This window comes from Pristis pectinata, chromosome 20 (genome assembly GCF_009764475.1).
Source record: "Pristis pectinata isolate sPriPec2 chromosome 20, sPriPec2.1.pri, whole genome shotgun sequence".
NCBI lineage: Eukaryota > Metazoa > Chordata > Chondrichthyes > Rhinopristiformes > Pristidae > Pristis > Pristis pectinata.
Window position 1 is genome coordinate 35057835 of NC_067424.1, and position 17250 is coordinate 35075084.

Consider the following 17250-nt stretch of genomic DNA (forward strand, 5'->3'; position numbering starts at 1 on the left):
GAACAAGAACTAGCAGGTGATAGGTGGATCCAGGTGAGGGGTGGTGATTGGCAGATGAGGGCGGCAATGATGTCAGAAGCTGGGAGGTGGTAGGTGGAAGTGACAAAGGTATGAATCAACTTCATGCCTTAGCTCCATTTTCCTTCACCTAATGGTTTCCGAAATATCCAACTGACCCAGTGAGCATGACAATTTGAAGAAGAGGGGCAGGCACGGTAGTGTGTGGCAGGCACACTACCGTGGTAGTGTAGCGGTTAGTGTAACGCTATTACAGCGCCAGCGACCCAGTTTCAATTCCGGCCACTGTCTGTAAGGAGTTTGTACGTTCTCCCCGTGTCTACGTGGGTTTCCTCCGGGTGCTCCGGTTTCCTCCCACATTCCAAAGACGTACGGGTTAGGAAGTTGTGAGCATGTTATGTTGGTGCCAGAAGCGTGGCGACACTTGCGGGCTGCCCCCAGAACACTCTACGCAAAAAGATGCATTTCACTGTGTGTTTTGATGTACATGTGACTAATAAAGATATCTCATCTTATCTTATCTTATCAGCTTCCCCAGTCCCCTTTGTGTGACCAGCTGCCTTCTGATTTTGTTTTAAGACTCATTACCATACCACGTAACGTAGGCACTAACCACTTGGTCTTGGATGCACAGGTCTCGACACCAGACGTAAGTACGGGACACTAAATGGCTCTTAAATTACAAACAATACAGAGCCCGTGAACGAATGATTTGCATTTATGAATCACCTCTCACAACTCCCTCAGAACATTGCAAATCTCTTTACTTATCCAGGTGCATCACAGCTTGGTATGGAAACTGCTCTTCCCACGACTGCAAGGAATGGTAGAGAGTTCAGTCCGTCACGAAAACCAGCCTCCCCTTCAATGACTCTGTCTACACTTCCCACTGCCTTGGGAATGCAGCCTACATAATCAAGGACCCCTCCCACATCGGACATTTTCTCCCCTCCCCTCTCCCGTCAGGCAGAAGATACAAAGGCTTTAGAAGATGTACCACCAGGCTCAAGGACAGCTTCTATCCCACTGTTATGAGACTTTTGAACAGACCTCGCATATGCTAGAAGATGAACTCTTGACCTCCCAATCTACCTCGTTGTGGCCCTTGTGCTTTATTTGTCTACCTGCACTGCATTTTCTCTGTAACCTCGACACTATATTCTGCAATCTTTCCTTTTGCTACCTTGATGCACTTATGATATGTCATAATCTGTCTGTCTGGATAGCACGCAAAACAAAAGCTTTTCACTGTATCTTGGCACATGTGACAATAATAAATCAATACCAATAGCAATTAAGTACTTTTTTTAAGTCTGACCACTTTTGTATTGGGGAAACGCAACACCAAATTTTGCACAGCAAGATCCCATTAATGCATTGTGATTATCCGCTTTAGAAATTGAGATGAAATATTGGCCAGGACACTGGGGGATAGCCGCTGCCTTTGCAAAATAGTGCCATGGAATCCTTTACACCAGCTGAGAGAACAAACAGGGGCTAGACCTAGAGGAAGCACCCCTGACAATGTGCCAACCTGTACTGTTGTGCACATCTTCAGTATAGAGCTGAATGTAGACTCTGGCCATGTCAAGAGCGTCTGGGTTCAAGTGTGCAGAAATCTCCCTGCAACCAAAGCCCTTTGAAGCAAGGTTGCTCCCTGTTCACGGCTGGTGTAAGAACAAGCTCACTACGCAGGCTCTGACATTAAATCCACTAGCTCAGTAACTTGTGTGCTGGGATTAGGCCATTATGTGACGGCACTGGAGAGAAAGCAGAGAAGATTGAGCAGGATATTGTCTGAGGAGAGACTGGAGAGGCTGGGTCTGTTTTCCCTGGAGCGGGGGGTGGTTAAGAGGGGACATGACTGAGGTATGTAAAATTAAGAGGGGTATAGATAGGGTAGACTGCAGGAAACTTTGCTGCACATCAGAGGTGGATAACAGTCAAAGTTGAGTTTATTGTTGTATGCACAGGTGCAATGATAAACTTACTTGCAGCAGCATCACAGCCACAGAGCATCAGATAAGCAGCATTCACAAGAAAAACATCGATTGAACATAAATTATGCACAAGGAAGAACATAATTAGAACAACAAAAAAAAAGAGATAAGGGGGTAAGAGATTCAGAGGAGATCTGAGGGGGACCTTTTCACCCAGACAGCGGTAAGTACCTGGAACATGGTGCTGGAGAGACCGGTGGAAGCAGAGTTGTTGACAACATTTAGACGAGCACTTCAATCACCCAGGCATAGAAGGCTATGGATCAAGTGCTGAAAGGTGGGATCAGTATAGATGGGTGCCCACTGGTGGGCTTGTACATGGTGGGCCAAATGGCCTGCTTCCATGCTGTATGTCTGAAAGTCTCTACTTGTTAAGCTGCTGGAAAAAAAAATCAAACAGGATCATTCAGTAGAGTGAACATCCCACCCCTCTCAGGCATGACTTCTGCCTCAAACCTTCTGGGGAGCCCATAATCCCCTTGTGTAAGGAGGATAGACTACTCAGTATGATCTACGTCCTAAAATAAAGAACGGGTCAGTTCCAGAATTCAAATCTCTTATTCAGAAGTGATTACGCACACATTGGAAGATTGGTAATGAAGCTCTTCATGGAATTCACCAGAGATATTTGTCTGAATACACATGTGTGATGCATGGGGCGGACTGGAACTAACCCACATCAGAAACAGATGGTGTGAGATCACTTAGCAGGTCAGGTGGTACGTGGGAAAAGCATTTAACTGCTCAGCTCTCTGAGCTATTGTCAGAGCTGGATGACGGGGAAGGGGTGAGTCGAGGGGGAGGGATTAGAGGGTGAGGAACTGAGAGAAGGAGACAGCAGAGCGGGGACGATGGTAGGGAGATGTGGATGCATGTTGTAAACTGCAGAACTTCAGTCTCCTCATAATCCAACAAAGCAACCTGTTGTCTTTCTCTCTCAAGACATTTGCATCTATCCATACCTCCACTCTTCTTCTGGGTTCCAGCAGCACTTCCTTACCTCAGAGTCAGAAGCTTCTGAGCTCATCCCACTCGATGGAATTTTCGGACGAGATAGATGGTGGCGTAAAAGGGAAAGCGGTATTGCACTGTCAGTCAAAGATTGCATGACTTCAGTATCGAGGATCTCCTAGACAGCTCCTTAAACAAGACCATATGAGTAGAGATTAGAAGCAAGACTGGTGCTACTTTGTTGAGGGTGTATTACAGACCTCCCAACAGTCAAGGGGAGATGAAAGAATGGGTGTAGGCAGATATCAGAGAGGTGCAACAAAAATAGAGTTATCCTACTGGGGGATTTCAATTTCCCAAATATTAACTGGGATCTTCTTAGCATTAAAGGCAGTGTAGGAAAAGCCTGGTAACTGCAGACCTGTGAGTCCAACATACTTGGGAAGACTACTTGGAAAGACAGAGACAGCCAGCATGGCTTTGTCAAGGGCAGATTCTGTCTGATCAATCTGATGGAATTCTTTGAGGAGGTAGTGATGATGGCGGAGCAGTAGATGCGATTTACATGGATATCAGTAAGGATTTTGACGAGGTTCCACATGAGAGACTGGTTCAAAAGGTTTGGGCCCTTGGGATCCAGGGGAAGTTGGTAAACTGGATCCAAAACCGGTTTGGTGAGAGGAACCGGGGGTGGTTTTTGACCTTAATGCCTGTGACTGGTGATGTCCCACAGGGATCAGAGCTGGGGCCCTTATTGTTTGTAATATACGTGGATGTAGGAAGCAAGATCAGTAAGGCTGCGGATGACAGGAAGGTTGGCAGAGTTGTGGATAGTGTGGAAGTTGGTCTTAGTCTGTGGAGAGACAGCGATGTGCTGGTGAAATGGGCTGCAAAATGGCAGATGGAGTTTAATCCAGACAAATGTGAGGAGATGCATTTTGGGAGCACTAATGAGCTAGAACATATAACATATATTGGATGAGAATGTACAAGGCATGGTTAGTAAGTTTGCAGATGACTCTAAAATAGATGGTGTCATAGACAGCGAAGAAAGTTATCAAAAATTACAGGGGGATCTTGATCAGCTGGGCAAGTGGGCCGAGGAACGGCAGATGGAGTTCAATCTAGATAAGTGCGAGGTGTTGCAATTTGGGAAGTCCAACCATGGTATGGCCCCGGGGAGTGTTGTAGAACAGAGGGACCGAGGAGTACAAGTACGTCGTTCCCCGAAAGTGGCGTCACAGGCAGACAGGGTGGTAAAAAATGCATTTGACACGCTGGCCTTCATGGGAGTTGGGATGTCGTGTTGCAGATGTATAAGACATTGGTGAGGACCCTCCTGGAGTATTGTGCACAGTTTTGGTTACCCTGACTTCTAGGAAAGACGTCATTGAGCTGGAAAGAATGCAAAGATTTACCACAATGTTGGCAGGATGAGGGGTGTAGACAGGGTGAATGCACACAGTCTTTCTCCCAGGAAAAACTTAGAGGGCAGAGGTTTAACCTGAGAGGGAAAAGATTTAAAAGGGACCAGAGGGGCAACTTCTTCTCACAGAGGATGGTGGGTGTATGGAAGGAGCTGCCGGAGGAAGTGGTACCATAACAGCATTGAAGAGACATTTGGACGGGTACATGGATAAGAGGGGTTGAGTGGGATAGGGGCCAAAGGTGGTCAAATGGGACTAGTTCAGGATGGGTACCTTGGTCGGCATGGACGGTTGGGCCGAAGGGCCTGTTTCCCTGCTGTCTGGCTCAATGAGAGACGGGGATTGTTCTGCCCCTTCGCCCTGTGTTCCACAGCTAGCGGCGTGTGGGACGCAGCGTGCGGTCGGGTGCTGTTTGTCTGGGTCCTGGGATTTCCTCTGGGCTGCCGATTGTTTTGGGAATACTCCGCTGCAGCTGGTTGTGGACGCGGGAACCGGGACCGTCCCGGGACGGGAGGTGAGCAGGAAGTGACTGGGAGCACTCGGTGTGTGGGTTCTGGGGCGGGCCGGCGCGTCATCTGACTCGCAATGTTTCGTAAGGTTTTGTCAGGAAGGTTGGTTCTTCTGACAGTTGTCAAGTGCTGATCTATCGCACTCAGTAGACGCCGGTTCCGGGACATCGCACAGCTCGGAGCAGACCGCTCTCGCTGCCGGGACATCTCCCCTTTCAGGACACACAACTCCCGGGACATCTCCCGGTTTTACTTCGTAGCCGACATGGTGAGTACCTGGTATGGGGTCAGCGAAGATGTACTGAAAACAAGCCCGAACGGGGTGGTGTGTGTTTGGGATCTGATGTCACCTTGAAATGAGACTTCTCAGTCTCTGACACACCGCTACCGCGACCAACCGGTTCGGGATGGATCTGTCCCGGGACCTCCCGATTCGGGATGGATCTCTCCCGGGACTCTGTCCCACCACAAAGGTTGGGAAATTGAACCTCTGCTTCTCTACATCAAGTTGCTCCCCAGGCCTGAGCTTTGCCCGGGCAGGTGCCGTGAGGACAGGACCGGGACTCCCAGAACTCGGTCCCAGCTCCTGGGGTCGGGGAGGTCCCGGGACCACCAGAACCCAGACTCCACATCCAAGGGTCCCAGAACCGTGTCCAACTCAGACCCAACACCTGGGGGTCCTGGGACCACCAGTCCCCATATCCAGGGGTCCCGGCACAACCTCCCGAGCTGAGTTCCCCACCCAGGGTCCCGAGACACCCCCCCCCCCCCCCCACCCGAGCTGGTCCCCACCCAGCGTCCCGGGACTCCCCCCCCGGGCTGAATCCTCCACCCAGGGTCCCCGGACCACCCCCCGGGCTGTTCCCCACCCAGGGTCCCAGGACCCCTCTTGCTCACACACCGAGGCTGGTGTCCTCTCGCCCTGTATCCGTTCACCATCCTCTCTGGAGCCTCCGGAGCCCCAGCCCGAACAGGCCGGTACAGGGGGCGGACCGCCGGGTGGGGAGGTGCGGAGGGGTCCCCCCCGCCCCGGGGGCCTGCCGTCTCCCCCTCTGTCTCCCCGAGCAGGTGCGTACCCATTTGTGTCTGACCCCGCCCCCCCCGGAGGCCGCTCGGCCAGCTCCCCACTGCTGTGGGTCCGGCGTGTGCTGGGGGCGGCCGTGAACCGACATGCCCGGTCCTGTCCCGTCCTCACGGAACCTGCCCGGGCAGAGCCGAGGGCATTGACACGGTCAGCGCCTGTTTACAACCTCGGAGCTCCGCCCCTGCCCGCCCCCCCTCCTACTCTCTCCCCCTCCCTCTGTCCCCCTCCCCCTCTCCCACTCCCTCCCTCCCTCTCTCCCCTCCCCTTTCCCCTCCCTCTCTCCCCTCTCTCCCCTCCCCAACCCCCCTCCACTATCCTTGGACACGTCCCTCTGAGTTCTCAGCAACACCCCAGTCACTGCCCACCCCGGGTGGGGACCGCTGGGTGGGGACCAGCTCGGGTGGGGGGGGGGTGTCTCGGGACCCTGGGTGGGGACCAGCTCGGGTGGGGGGGGGGGTGTCTCGGGACCCTGGGTGGGGACCAGCTCGGGTGGGGGTGCGGGGTTCTCGGGACCCTGGGTGGGGACCAGCTCGGGTGGGGGGGGGGGGGTTCTCGGGACCCTGGGTGGGGAACTCAGCTCGGGAGGACGTGCCGGGACCCCTGGATATGGGGACTGGTGGTCCCAGGACCCCCAGGTGTTGGGTCTGAGTTGGACACGGTTCTGGGACCCTTGGATGTGGAGTCTGGGTTCTGGTGGTCCCGGGACCTCCCCGTTCCACGTCACTGCCCCCCCGCCGCCGTTCCACATCGGAGACGTTGGTGCAGCGGGAGGTTTTGGCAACAGCTGTGCCACAATACCTCCCCCCACCACACCCCCTCCTACTCCCCCCTATTCCCCCCTCCCATTCTCCCACCCTTTACCCCCACCCACACCCCCTCCTACACCCCCACTCCCCTCTCCTACTCCCCCGCCTCTCTCCCCCACCCACTCTCCCCCACCATCCCACCTCTCCTTGCCCACCCCATCATGCCCAGCTGCCCCTCATTCTACCCCTTCCAGCCACTGCTCACTTGCCCCTCACTCCCGACCTTCACCCCTCGCTCCCGACCTTCACCCCTCGCTCCAGCACCTCTGCCCCCTCGGTGTCCCCCGCAGGCCACAGTATTGGCCCGAGGTGTGGGGGGGGCAGCACCCACTCCTCCCACCCCTCCCACAACACACTCTGGGATGGGCAGTGACTCGGGTGATGCTGAGAACATGGCGGGACGTGTCCAAGGACCATGGAGTGGAGGGTGTGGGATGAGGTGGGTGGCGGTGGTGTGAAGGTGAGGGACTGGGAGGGGGAACAATGAAGAGGAGGAGAGAAGGGGAGGGGTGAGGAGGGACGGGGAGGATTGAGGAGGGGAGGGGTGATGAGGGATGGGGAGGGGAGAGGAGGGATGGGGAGGATTGAAGAAGGGAGGGGAGGGTGAGGAGGAGCAGGAGGGGTGAGGAGGGAAGGGGATGGGCGAGGAGGGGCAGGGAGGTGTGTGGAGGGAAGGGGAGGTGTGAGGAGGGGCAGGGTGAGGACAGGCAGAGTGGGGAGTGTGGGAGGGGCTGGACAGGGAGATCTCTCACCTCAGGTGTTGCTGCTTCCTCCCCCACCACTTCTCCCTCTCCCCCATGCCTCCTCCCACCTCCGCCCTCCCTCCCTCTCTCTCTCCCCTCTCCCCCTCCCTCTCTCTCTCCCCTCTCCCCCTCCCTCCCTCCCTCCCCCCCCTCCCCTCTGCCTCCTCCCTCCCTCCCTCCCTCTCCCCTCCCCTCTCCCCTCTCCCCCTCCCCTCTCCCCTCTCCCCTCTCCCTCCCTCCCTCCCTCCCCCCCCCCCCCCCCCGTTCACAGTGAAGTATTGATTTTGAAGCACTGTAAATTTGCTCCATTTAACTCTGAAGCTGATTGGTTCTGAAGGCTGGTGTTCCTGCAGTCAGACCTGGGGCTGGTGGTGGGGGTGGGGGCTGGTGGTGGGGCTGGGGCTGGGGGTGGATGCAGTTTGAGGAGGGCACTCTCACAGACCACCTTGCTTGCTGGATGCTGTCAGCCGTCCCCTCCTGTCTTTGTGTCCCTTTTTCTTTCCCCGTCTATTTAAGTTTGTCTTGTTCTGTCGCTGCTCCTGTTTCACTACATTTCCTTGCCTTTCTTTCCTTCTCTGCCTTATGACCCCCTCACTCTCCCTGTCTCTCTGCTTCTGGCTGTGTGTGTGTGTGTGTGTGTGTGTGTGTGTGTGTGTGTGTGTGTGTGTGTGTGTGTGTGTATCTATCTGCGTGTCTTGTGAACAAGTCTTACTGTGCGTATGTGATTCTCTCTCTCTCTCTGCTTCTTTCACGTTCTCTCTCTCCCTCTGCCCATCTGTCTCTCTGCAGCTCTTTGCTCCTGTCTGTCTGTGAATTGTTGCCTCTCTGCCTTGGTCTATGTCTCTCACACTCTCTCTCACTCACTCCCTCTGTCCTGTCTGTCTCTCTGCCTTTCTCTCGCTGCCTTGGTGTATGCGTTCCTCTCTCTCTCTCCCCCTCACCCCCCACTCTCTCCCTCTCTCTCTCTCCCCATCTCCCTCTCTCTCTCTCTCCCCCTCTCTGTCTCCCCCTCCCTCTCTCCCCTCTCTCCTGCTCCCTTTCTCTCCCCCTCTTTCATCTCTCTCTCCCCCTCACTCTCTCCCCCTCTCTCCCCCTCTCTCCCCCTCTCTCCCCCTCTCTCCCCCTCTCTCCCCCTCTCTCCCCCTCTCTCCCCCTCTCTCCCCCTCTCTCCCCCTCTCTCCCCCCTCCCCTTCTCTCCCCTCTCCCCATCTCCCTCCCTCTCTCTCCCCCCTCTCTCTCTCCCCATCTCTCCCTCTCTCCCCTCTGTCCCCCCCTCTCCCTCTCACCCCCTCTCTCTCCCTCTTACTCCCCCTCTCACTCTCTCCCCCTCTCTTTCTGTCTCTCTACCAGTTTAGTTTTCATTTTGTCTGTTTGCTTTCTGTTTAACTTTCTGTTTCACTCTGTCTGCCGTGCAGATGAAAGTGAAACTCTGCTCCAGTGCTGTGCCCGGTGAATGCTTTACAGTTTATCCAGAGACTGAGCCAATAATGTGGACATTTCTGGTGTAAACGAAACGCCTAAAGCAGATTACTTTTCCTCTCTGTGTTAATAGCTGGTGTTGATCTGAACCAAACCCATCTCCACAGCCTCATTCTCCCCACTTACCAAACCTGGTAGGCCTGAGATCTCCTTGTTCCCTCGCTTCCCACCAGTACACACCAGCAGCCTGACCCCTGACCCCCAGTTATACACCAGCAGCCTGACCTGACCCCCAGTACACACCAGCAGCCTGATCCTGACCCCCAGTATACACCAGCAGCCTGACCCTGACCCCCAGTACACACCAGCAGCCTGACCCTGACCCCCGGTATACACCAGCAGCCTGATCCCTGACCCTATACACACCGACAGCCTGATCCCTGACCCCAGTACACACCAGCAACCTGATCCCTGACCCTGTACACAACAGCAGCTGACCCCGACCTAAACACACCAGCAGCCTGTCCCTGATCCCCAGTATATACCACCAGCCTGATCCCTGACCCTATACACACCAGCAGCCTGATCCCTGACCCTATACACACCAGCAGCTGACCCCTGATCTGTACACTTCAGCAGCCTGACCCCTAACTCCCTCCAATATGGCTCAGCAGACTGACTTTCCCCAGCAGGGACCAGTAACCTGATCCTGACCACTCCCAGCAGAGACCAGCAGCCTGATCCTGGAACTGTGTGTGTTTTCTGAGCCGGTGCAGGGGGCGGTGCCTTCAGCCATGGTGTGAGCTGTGTGTGAACCTTTGGCCGTGTGGTTTACAGGACAATCCGACGCTGGCCCCCTGTGAGCAGTGGCGAGTGCAGGCCAGCAAGAACAGGCAGGTTTGCCGGAAGCTCTTTGGTCCAGTTGATCGGCGACTGGTGCGGTCGGAGCTTGGGGCCGAGCTGCAGGGCGGCCTGGAGGCAGCGGCGAGGAGGTGGGCCTTCGACTTCAAAGCGGAGCGGCCGTTGCCGGGCGACCTCCAGTGGGAAGCCGTCTCAAGCCGGGACGTCCCGTCGTTCTACAGGCCCGTGTGTGGCAGCCAGCAGCGGAGGCGGCCCCTGAACCCACCGGGGCCAAGGGAGGGAGGTGAGGAGAGGACCCCGTCAGCCGAGCAGAAGCCGAGTCCGCCCCACAACCGCAAGAGGAAGCAGGCTCTCATCACGGGTAGGCCGGAGTCTCCCAGTGACAAAGCCCCTGGGCTGTTGTCCACCCTGCAGTGGACATCTTCTTCCCAGGGTCAACATTAGCCGACCAAGATGCCCATCCAAGCTAGACCCATTTAGAGTCATAGAGCACTACAGCACAGAAACAGGCTCTTCAGTCCATCTAGTCCATGCCGACTGGATCTTCTGCCTAGTCCCATCTACCTGCACCCAGACCATATCCCTCCAAACCCCTCCTATCCACGGACCTATCCAAACTTCTCTTAAGTGTTACAGTTGAACCCGCATCCACCACTTCCGCTGGCAGCCCGTTCCACACTCGCACCACCCTCTGAGTGAAGAAATTCCCCCTCAGATTCCCGGTAAATATTTCACCTTTCACTGTAAACCTATGACTTCTACTAGTCTCACCCAACCCGAGGGAAAAAAGCCTGCGTGCATTCACCCTATCTATACCCCTCATAATTTTGTACACCTCTATAAGATCTCCCCTCATTCTCCTGCACTCCAGGGAATAAAGTCCTAACCTATTCAACCTTTCCCTATAACTCAGGTCCTCAAGTCTCGGCAATATCCTTGTAAATTTTCTCTGCACTCTTTCAAGCTTATTGATATCTTTCCTGGAGGCAGGCAACCAGAACTGCACACAATACTCTAAATTCAGCCCCACCAACATCTTCTATGACTTCAACATAACATCCCAACTCCTGTACTTAAGGCCCTGATTTATGAAGGACAGTGCCAAAAGCTCTCTTTACAACCCTATCTACCTGTGACGCCACTTTCAAGGAATTATGGATCTGTATTCTACCACACACCTCGGAGCCCTACCATTCACTGTGTAAGTCTTACCCTGGTTTGTCCTCCCAAAGTGCAACACCTCACACTTGTCTGCATTAAATTCCATCTGCCATGTCTCAGCCCATTTTCCTAGCTGGTCAAGATCACACTGTAAGCTTTGATAGCCTTCCTCGCTGTCTGCTACGCCTCCAATCTTGGTGTCATCCACAAACTTGCTAATCCAGTTTACCACATTGTCATCTAAATCATTAATATAGATAATAAACAACACCAGACCCAGCACCGATCCCTGCTGTACACCACTAGTCACAGGCCTCCAGTCAGAGAGTTAGTTTAGCTAGGCGTTAAATTAATTTGGACAACATGGTGGGCTGTAGGGCCTGTTCCTGTGCTGCACTGTGCTATGTTCTAACTCCCAACAGCCTAATAATTCTGGGTAAATTTGAATTGAGAGTGGTTGAATGCTAAAACTCATTCCCCACCTGCAACTTCATCTTCCTCACATGGAGCGTGTGAGGGGTTGCAGCTTGAAAAGTCAAATCCAGGTAGGACTTTCACAGTGAACAGCAGGGCCCTGGGGAGTGTTGCAGAACAGAGGGACCTTGGAGTATAAGTACATGGTTCACTGAAAGTGGAGTCACAGGTAGACAGGGTGGTGAAGAAGGCTTTTGGCACGCTGGCCTTCATAAGTTAGGGCACTGAGTATAAAATTTGGGAGGTCACGGTGCGGTTGTACAGGACGCTGGTGAGGCCGCACTTGGAGTATTGTGTTCCGTTTTGGTCGCCCTGCTGTAGGAAAGGTGTCATTAAACTGGAAAGAGTGCAGAAAAGATTTACAAGGATGCTGCCAGGACTTGAGGGACTGATTTATAGGGAGAGGTTGGACAGGCTGGGACTTTTTTCCTTAGAGTGTAGGAGACTGAGGGGTGATCTTATAGAGTATAAAATCATGAGGGGCATAGATAGGGTGAATGCACTCAGTCTTTTTCCCAGGGTTGGGGTATCAAAAACTAGAGGGCACAGGTTTAAGGTGAGAGGGGAAAGATTTAAGAGGAACTTGAGGGGCAACTTTTTTTACACGAAATGTGGTATCTGTGTGGCATGAGCTGCCAGAGGAAGTGGTTGAGGCAAGTACTTTGAAAAGACAGTTGGATGGGTACACGGGTAGGAAAGGTTTAGAAGGATGTAGGCTAAATGCTGGCAAATGGGACTAGCTTGGATGGGGCATTTGGTCAGCATGGACCAGTTGGGCTGAAAGGCCTGTTTCCATGCTGTATGACTCTATGACTCCATGGCTGCAGGCTCTCCCTACCTCCTCGAGGGCAAATAGGCATTGGCAACAAATGCTGTCCTCACTGCCAGAGCGAATGTAAGTCTGTCCTGCCCCTATAAGCAGGCCCAATGACAACTTCTCACCACGGGGAATGAGCCTTTGCATTCCATGTAGCAAACAATCTGCTGGAGGAACTCGGGGGTCGAGCAGCATCTGTTAGCAGAAAGAAAGTGTCAGCACTTCAGGTCAAAGCCCTGCATTCCTTGCTCTCCTAACAAACTTTTACCCAGGATTATTAGGCTGTTGGGAGTTGCCTGAATGGTTCAGGTCTGAGCGGGGTGGACGATTGCCAGGTGACGGGACCAGAGTGGGTCAGGAGGAGAGAGAAGGGGGTGGGGGGTGGGGGGTGTGGTTAGCTGGAATTGGAAATTTCGATGGGCTGTAGGCGATCCTGGCAGAACATGACGTGTTGTTCCTCTAGTTTTGTGTTGGGCCTCGCCCTGGCAGTGGGGGAGGCTGGGGTTGAACGGGTTGGTGCGGAAATGGGAAGGGGAACATAGAACATAGAGCACTACAGCACAGTACAGGCCCTTCGGCCCACAATGTTGTGCCGACATTTTATCCTGCTCTAAGATCTATCTCACCCTTCCCTCCCACCTAGCCCCCTATTTTTCTATCACTCTTAAATATCCCTAATGTATCTGCCCCCACAACCTCTGCCGGCAGTACGTTCCATGCACCCACCACTCCCTGTGTAAAAAAACTTACCCCGACATCCCCCTTATATCTTCCTCCAATCACCTTAAAATTATGCCCCCTTGTGTTAGCCACTGTCGCCCTGGGAAAAAGTCTCTGTCCACTCGATCTATGCCTCTCATCATCTTGTACACCTGGAATGGCAAGCAAGCAGGAGCTCAAGATGGCGGTGGCGGACAGAGCGAAGGCGTTCCGTAAAATGGTGGCCTAGTCTGTGCTCGGTCTCCCTCACCCATTGCTCGAATGTGCTCCGTCAGTCTTGTGTAGGAGACACAGATGGGGCTGGGCAGTGTGTGCAAACATGGAGGCCTTCAGGCAGGAGGGCTTGTGTGGTCAACGGACGGTGCGTCCCGAGGGCTCTGCTATCGGGTCATAATGTGCAGCGAGCACTGGGCAAGGTGTGGATAGTGTGCCCATGTACACCATCGTTTGGTGGTGGGACCCATTGCCCCGGCACAGAGCAGTGATGTTGGAGAAGAACCGACGGGGGGTAAGGTTGGTGGAAGGGTGAGTGAAGCAGTCGGAGACCATTGGAAGGTGGATCAGATCCCATGGACGGTCAGCAGCGAACCCCTGGGCTGCTCCGGTCACAGAGTCATCTGGCGTGGAAACAGGCCCTTAGGCCCACCGAGCCCATGCCAACCATCAAACGCAACACCTACGTTAATCTCATTTTATTCCCCCCCCCCCCCACATTCCCATCAACTCTGCTCCCCAGTTTTCTGCCACCCACTACAAACGAGGGGCAACTTGCAACGTCTGATTAATTTACCAACACTCGCGTGTCTCTAGGATGTGGAAAGAAACCAGAGCACCCGGAGGAAACTCAGGGAGAGCGTGCAGACTCCACACAGTCCCCACCCGCAGGTCTTTAATGTCTGCGTCTCTCTCCTTCACCACTGTAAAACAGCATGTTATTAACCCGTTCTGTCTCGTCTGGCCGGTGACCACCTCTTGTGTTTCCATCCGCAGATTTCTACGCTCTGAGGAGAAGGCTCGGGCCCTTGGCTCCTGAGTCCAAGTCCTAAAGCCAACAGCAGGTTGTGGCACTGAAGTGAAGGGTGGTCTACGGCCTTGCTTGCCCTTCATGCCCCCGGACAACTCTTGGGCTTTGTAATGAGACGGCCGCTCTGCAGGACGATGACTCTTTGCTTTGTTAGTCAGTCCATAACCATATATCAGACTGAATCCCTGACTGCTGAACTAACGCACCCCGGCCACTCCTTGCAAGAGTGGAGACCAGGAGCTGCGGAGGTCGACGCTCGGAGCAAGATCCAACTAACAGCGGCAGCTCGCCGGGTCAGGCAAACCGGTCCAAGGTGACACCGGGGTGACTCGTCACCGTGTTGATTTCAGGGATTAGCTGCTGCACTTGGACCCCCACCCCATCTGCTTTCCCTTCCCTGTCTGTGCATAGAACACACAAGCTGCACTTAAATAGTGTGTGAAAGGAGCGGTGGAGTGTATGGTTGGAAAATGTACGGGTGGGAGAGAGTGCGGAAGGAGTGAGTGTGAGTAAGGGAACGAGAGAAAGAGATTGGGGAAAGATGACATGGAAATGTGGTGTAATGATTGAGAAAAGTCTGTAATTCAGGATCAGATGCCTGAATGCTCTGCTGAACAGAGAGGTCCAGACAACTAATGGGTTGTACCTGACCAATTCAATGACATTTTTTGAAGAGGGTGACGTAAATGTGGGCAGGGGAATGTCCATGGACGTTATTTCTGTGTGCAATCTGCAGGTATTTGGTAATGTCCCTCATGAGAGGCTAGAATTGACACTTCTGGGGGTATGGGGTGTGGGAGGTGAGGTTGAAGTCAAATTATTGAGCTGCTTGAAAAGACTGGAAGGAGATGGAGAACAGGGAGTTAAAGTGACAAGATGTGAATTAGTGTCCTGCAGGGAATTCTGTTGGGATTGTTCGTAAACTCTGGAATAAACAGCCACATGTCTAAATTAGTCACTAACACAAAGGGACAGATGCAATCACTAAATTACAGACAGATATTAACAGATTGAGTGAATAGACTCAATGGATATCAATACAGGCCATTTTAGACCCGATGCAGGGTTTCGAACTGAAATGCTGACAATTTCTTTCCCCCCACAGATGCTGCTCGACCTGTCGAGTTCTTCCAGCAGGTTGTTTGTTGCTTTAGACCGACAAGGATGGAACAAAGTTCTTTCCAAATAGAAAAAAGTTAGAAAGAAGGGGAGTCAAAAACGACTTGGGGGATCCATTCAAGTGTCACGGGCAGGTGGGAAAACTAATCGAAGAGTTGACCGGAGTGTTGTCCTTTGTAACTGGAGCACAAGGATCTGGAAGTTGTCTTGAAGCTGTAAGAAGCCTGGTTAGATCAATCTGTAGTACTGTGAGTAATTCTGCTAAGTCACGCTGAGAAGAATATACTGGATTTGGAGGAAGGGCAACTAAGATTTCCCGGGATGACATCCAGCCCTTGGGGGTTTAATTAGGAGAGAATTAAGATTAAGGGATGACTTGATTACAGTTTCAAAAAATAGGGCAGATTGAGGCAAACTATTTCCCCTTGTTGGAGATTAAAACCACAAAGCTTGGTGTCAAAGCTTAGAGCTAGCCCTTTCAGGAGAAAACGGTTCTACACAGGAAGGCTGGCAAAAAATTGGAACTCTTCTGCAACTGCTAGTTGACGCTTAGTCACTTGTGGTAACTTTAAAACCGAGACTGATAAGATTTTTTTGTCACTCTAAATTGGGGATAGGAGAGCAAATGGACATGCCCTGCAAACAACCATGATCTCAGGGGACGGCAGAGCAGGCTTGAAGGGCTGAGTGGCCCACTTCTGTTCCTTTGTTGCCATGGGTATAGGAGGGATCATGTGAGGGGACGGGAGAGGGAGTGCATGTCGGGGGGTGGGGGGGAAGGAGTGACTGAGCTGGAGAGACTGAGTGTGAAGTCTGATTGCTGCTTAAAGATGCAGACCCTTTGTAACAGGTGTAATTTAGCAGAGCATTTTATTCATATTTATTCCATATTCTGTAGGTTTACATATTTATTAGGTGAATATTTGAAATATAAATATTTTAAATGGTTTAAAACCTGCACAATTTAAAATTAACTTCTCTGGGTATTAATGCTGCTTTGGAACTTGGAACCTTGGAGCAAGGTTGATAAATTCCGGTTGGAGGTTGGTCACATGAACACACTGGAAACTACTGGCCTGTGGAGGCAGAGACTCTCACCACATTTAAGAGGTATCGAGATGAGCACCTCAATTGCCAAGGCGCGGAAGGCTATGGAACAATAGCTGGGTAACTGGGATTGGTATGGATTGGTTCTCAACGGAGAACATTGACATGGTGGCTCTTTTCTGTGCTGCATGGCTGTTTGACTCTGTGAAAACAGCCAACGTTACAGTACGTGTCTTATTAAAGCTGCAACCATCTTTCAGTCTTGAGCGTCTTTGAGTCCGATGTGTTCGTGGTGCCTGGGCAGTGTTCTGGCTCAATCACCTTCATCTGAAGTGGCATGGGGGGGGGGGGGGTGCCAAACATTCACCTCCGTTTGGAACCGCTCAGCGAAGGAAACAGGCCGTGATTGCATCGGACAGGACCTGGGCAACATCTGGGATCAGAAAGTAACACTGGCGTCGCACGAATGCCAGGCAGTGCCTATCCCCATCCAGAGAGAGTCTAACCATCCCCCATTGATATTCAATAACGAATCCACCAGCAGAATCACCCTGATGGTTGAAGATGGCAAATGTAATTACACCCACCAGGTTAATACTGTGGTCAGGAGCCAGAAATCCAAGGGGGGAGAGGCTCCCTTACTGACTCCCAAAACCTTTCCGCCATCTACCAGAGGAAAGTCAGGAATGTGATGGAGTGCTCCCCATGTATAACCCTGGCAACGCTTAAGAAGTTTAACATCCTGTCGCTGGGACTAAGGTCTCCTTGTTCCCTCTGTCCCCCAGACTGCAAAGGGGAGGAAGTTCTGTAAGGTGCTGGTCCACACAAGAGGGGCAGTTCTGGTCACGGCTCTTCAGGAAGGATCTCAACTCCCTGAACGGGTGCAGAAAAGATGCAGTTCCAGGGATAAGGGAATTCTGTTGGAGAGCAAGGGTGGAGAGATGGGTTTTCCCTTGGAGCAGAGGAACATAGCACAATATAGGCCCTTCGGCCCACAATGTTGTGCCGGTCTTTAAACCTCGCCTAAGACTATCTAAGCCCTTCCTCCCACATATCCCTCTATTTTAAAT

At 52.8% G+C, this 17250-nt stretch overlaps 1 protein-coding gene and 1 long non-coding RNA gene across 3 annotated transcripts; one reads left to right on the plus strand and one right to left on the minus strand.

Annotated features, from left to right (window-relative positions):
- Positions 1-2050: 2050 nt before the first annotated feature.
- Positions 2051-4926, minus strand: LOC127580965 (uncharacterized). Of its 2 annotated transcripts, none has more exons than XR_007957914.1 (3): positions 4670-4926; positions 3019-3158; positions 2051-2394 (listed from the first exon to the last, which is right to left on the minus strand). It is a non-coding gene; the product is annotated as an uncharacterized LOC127580965 (long non-coding RNA). The 2 variants fall into 2 exon arrangements; XR_007957913.1 differs by having other exon boundaries at positions 2051-2397.
- Positions 4927-5049: 123 nt separating this feature from the next.
- On the plus strand, positions 5050-16421 carry LOC127580866 (cyclin-dependent kinase inhibitor 1-like). The gene is made up of 3 exons (XM_052034825.1): positions 5050-5173; positions 9795-10179; positions 13981-16421. Exons 1-3 carry the CDS (start codon positions 5171-5173, stop codon positions 14034-14036), a joined length of 444 nt encoding a protein of 147 aa, XP_051890785.1. The 5' UTR covers positions 5050-5170; the 3' UTR covers positions 14037-16421.
- Positions 16422-17250: the final 829 nt, after the last annotated feature.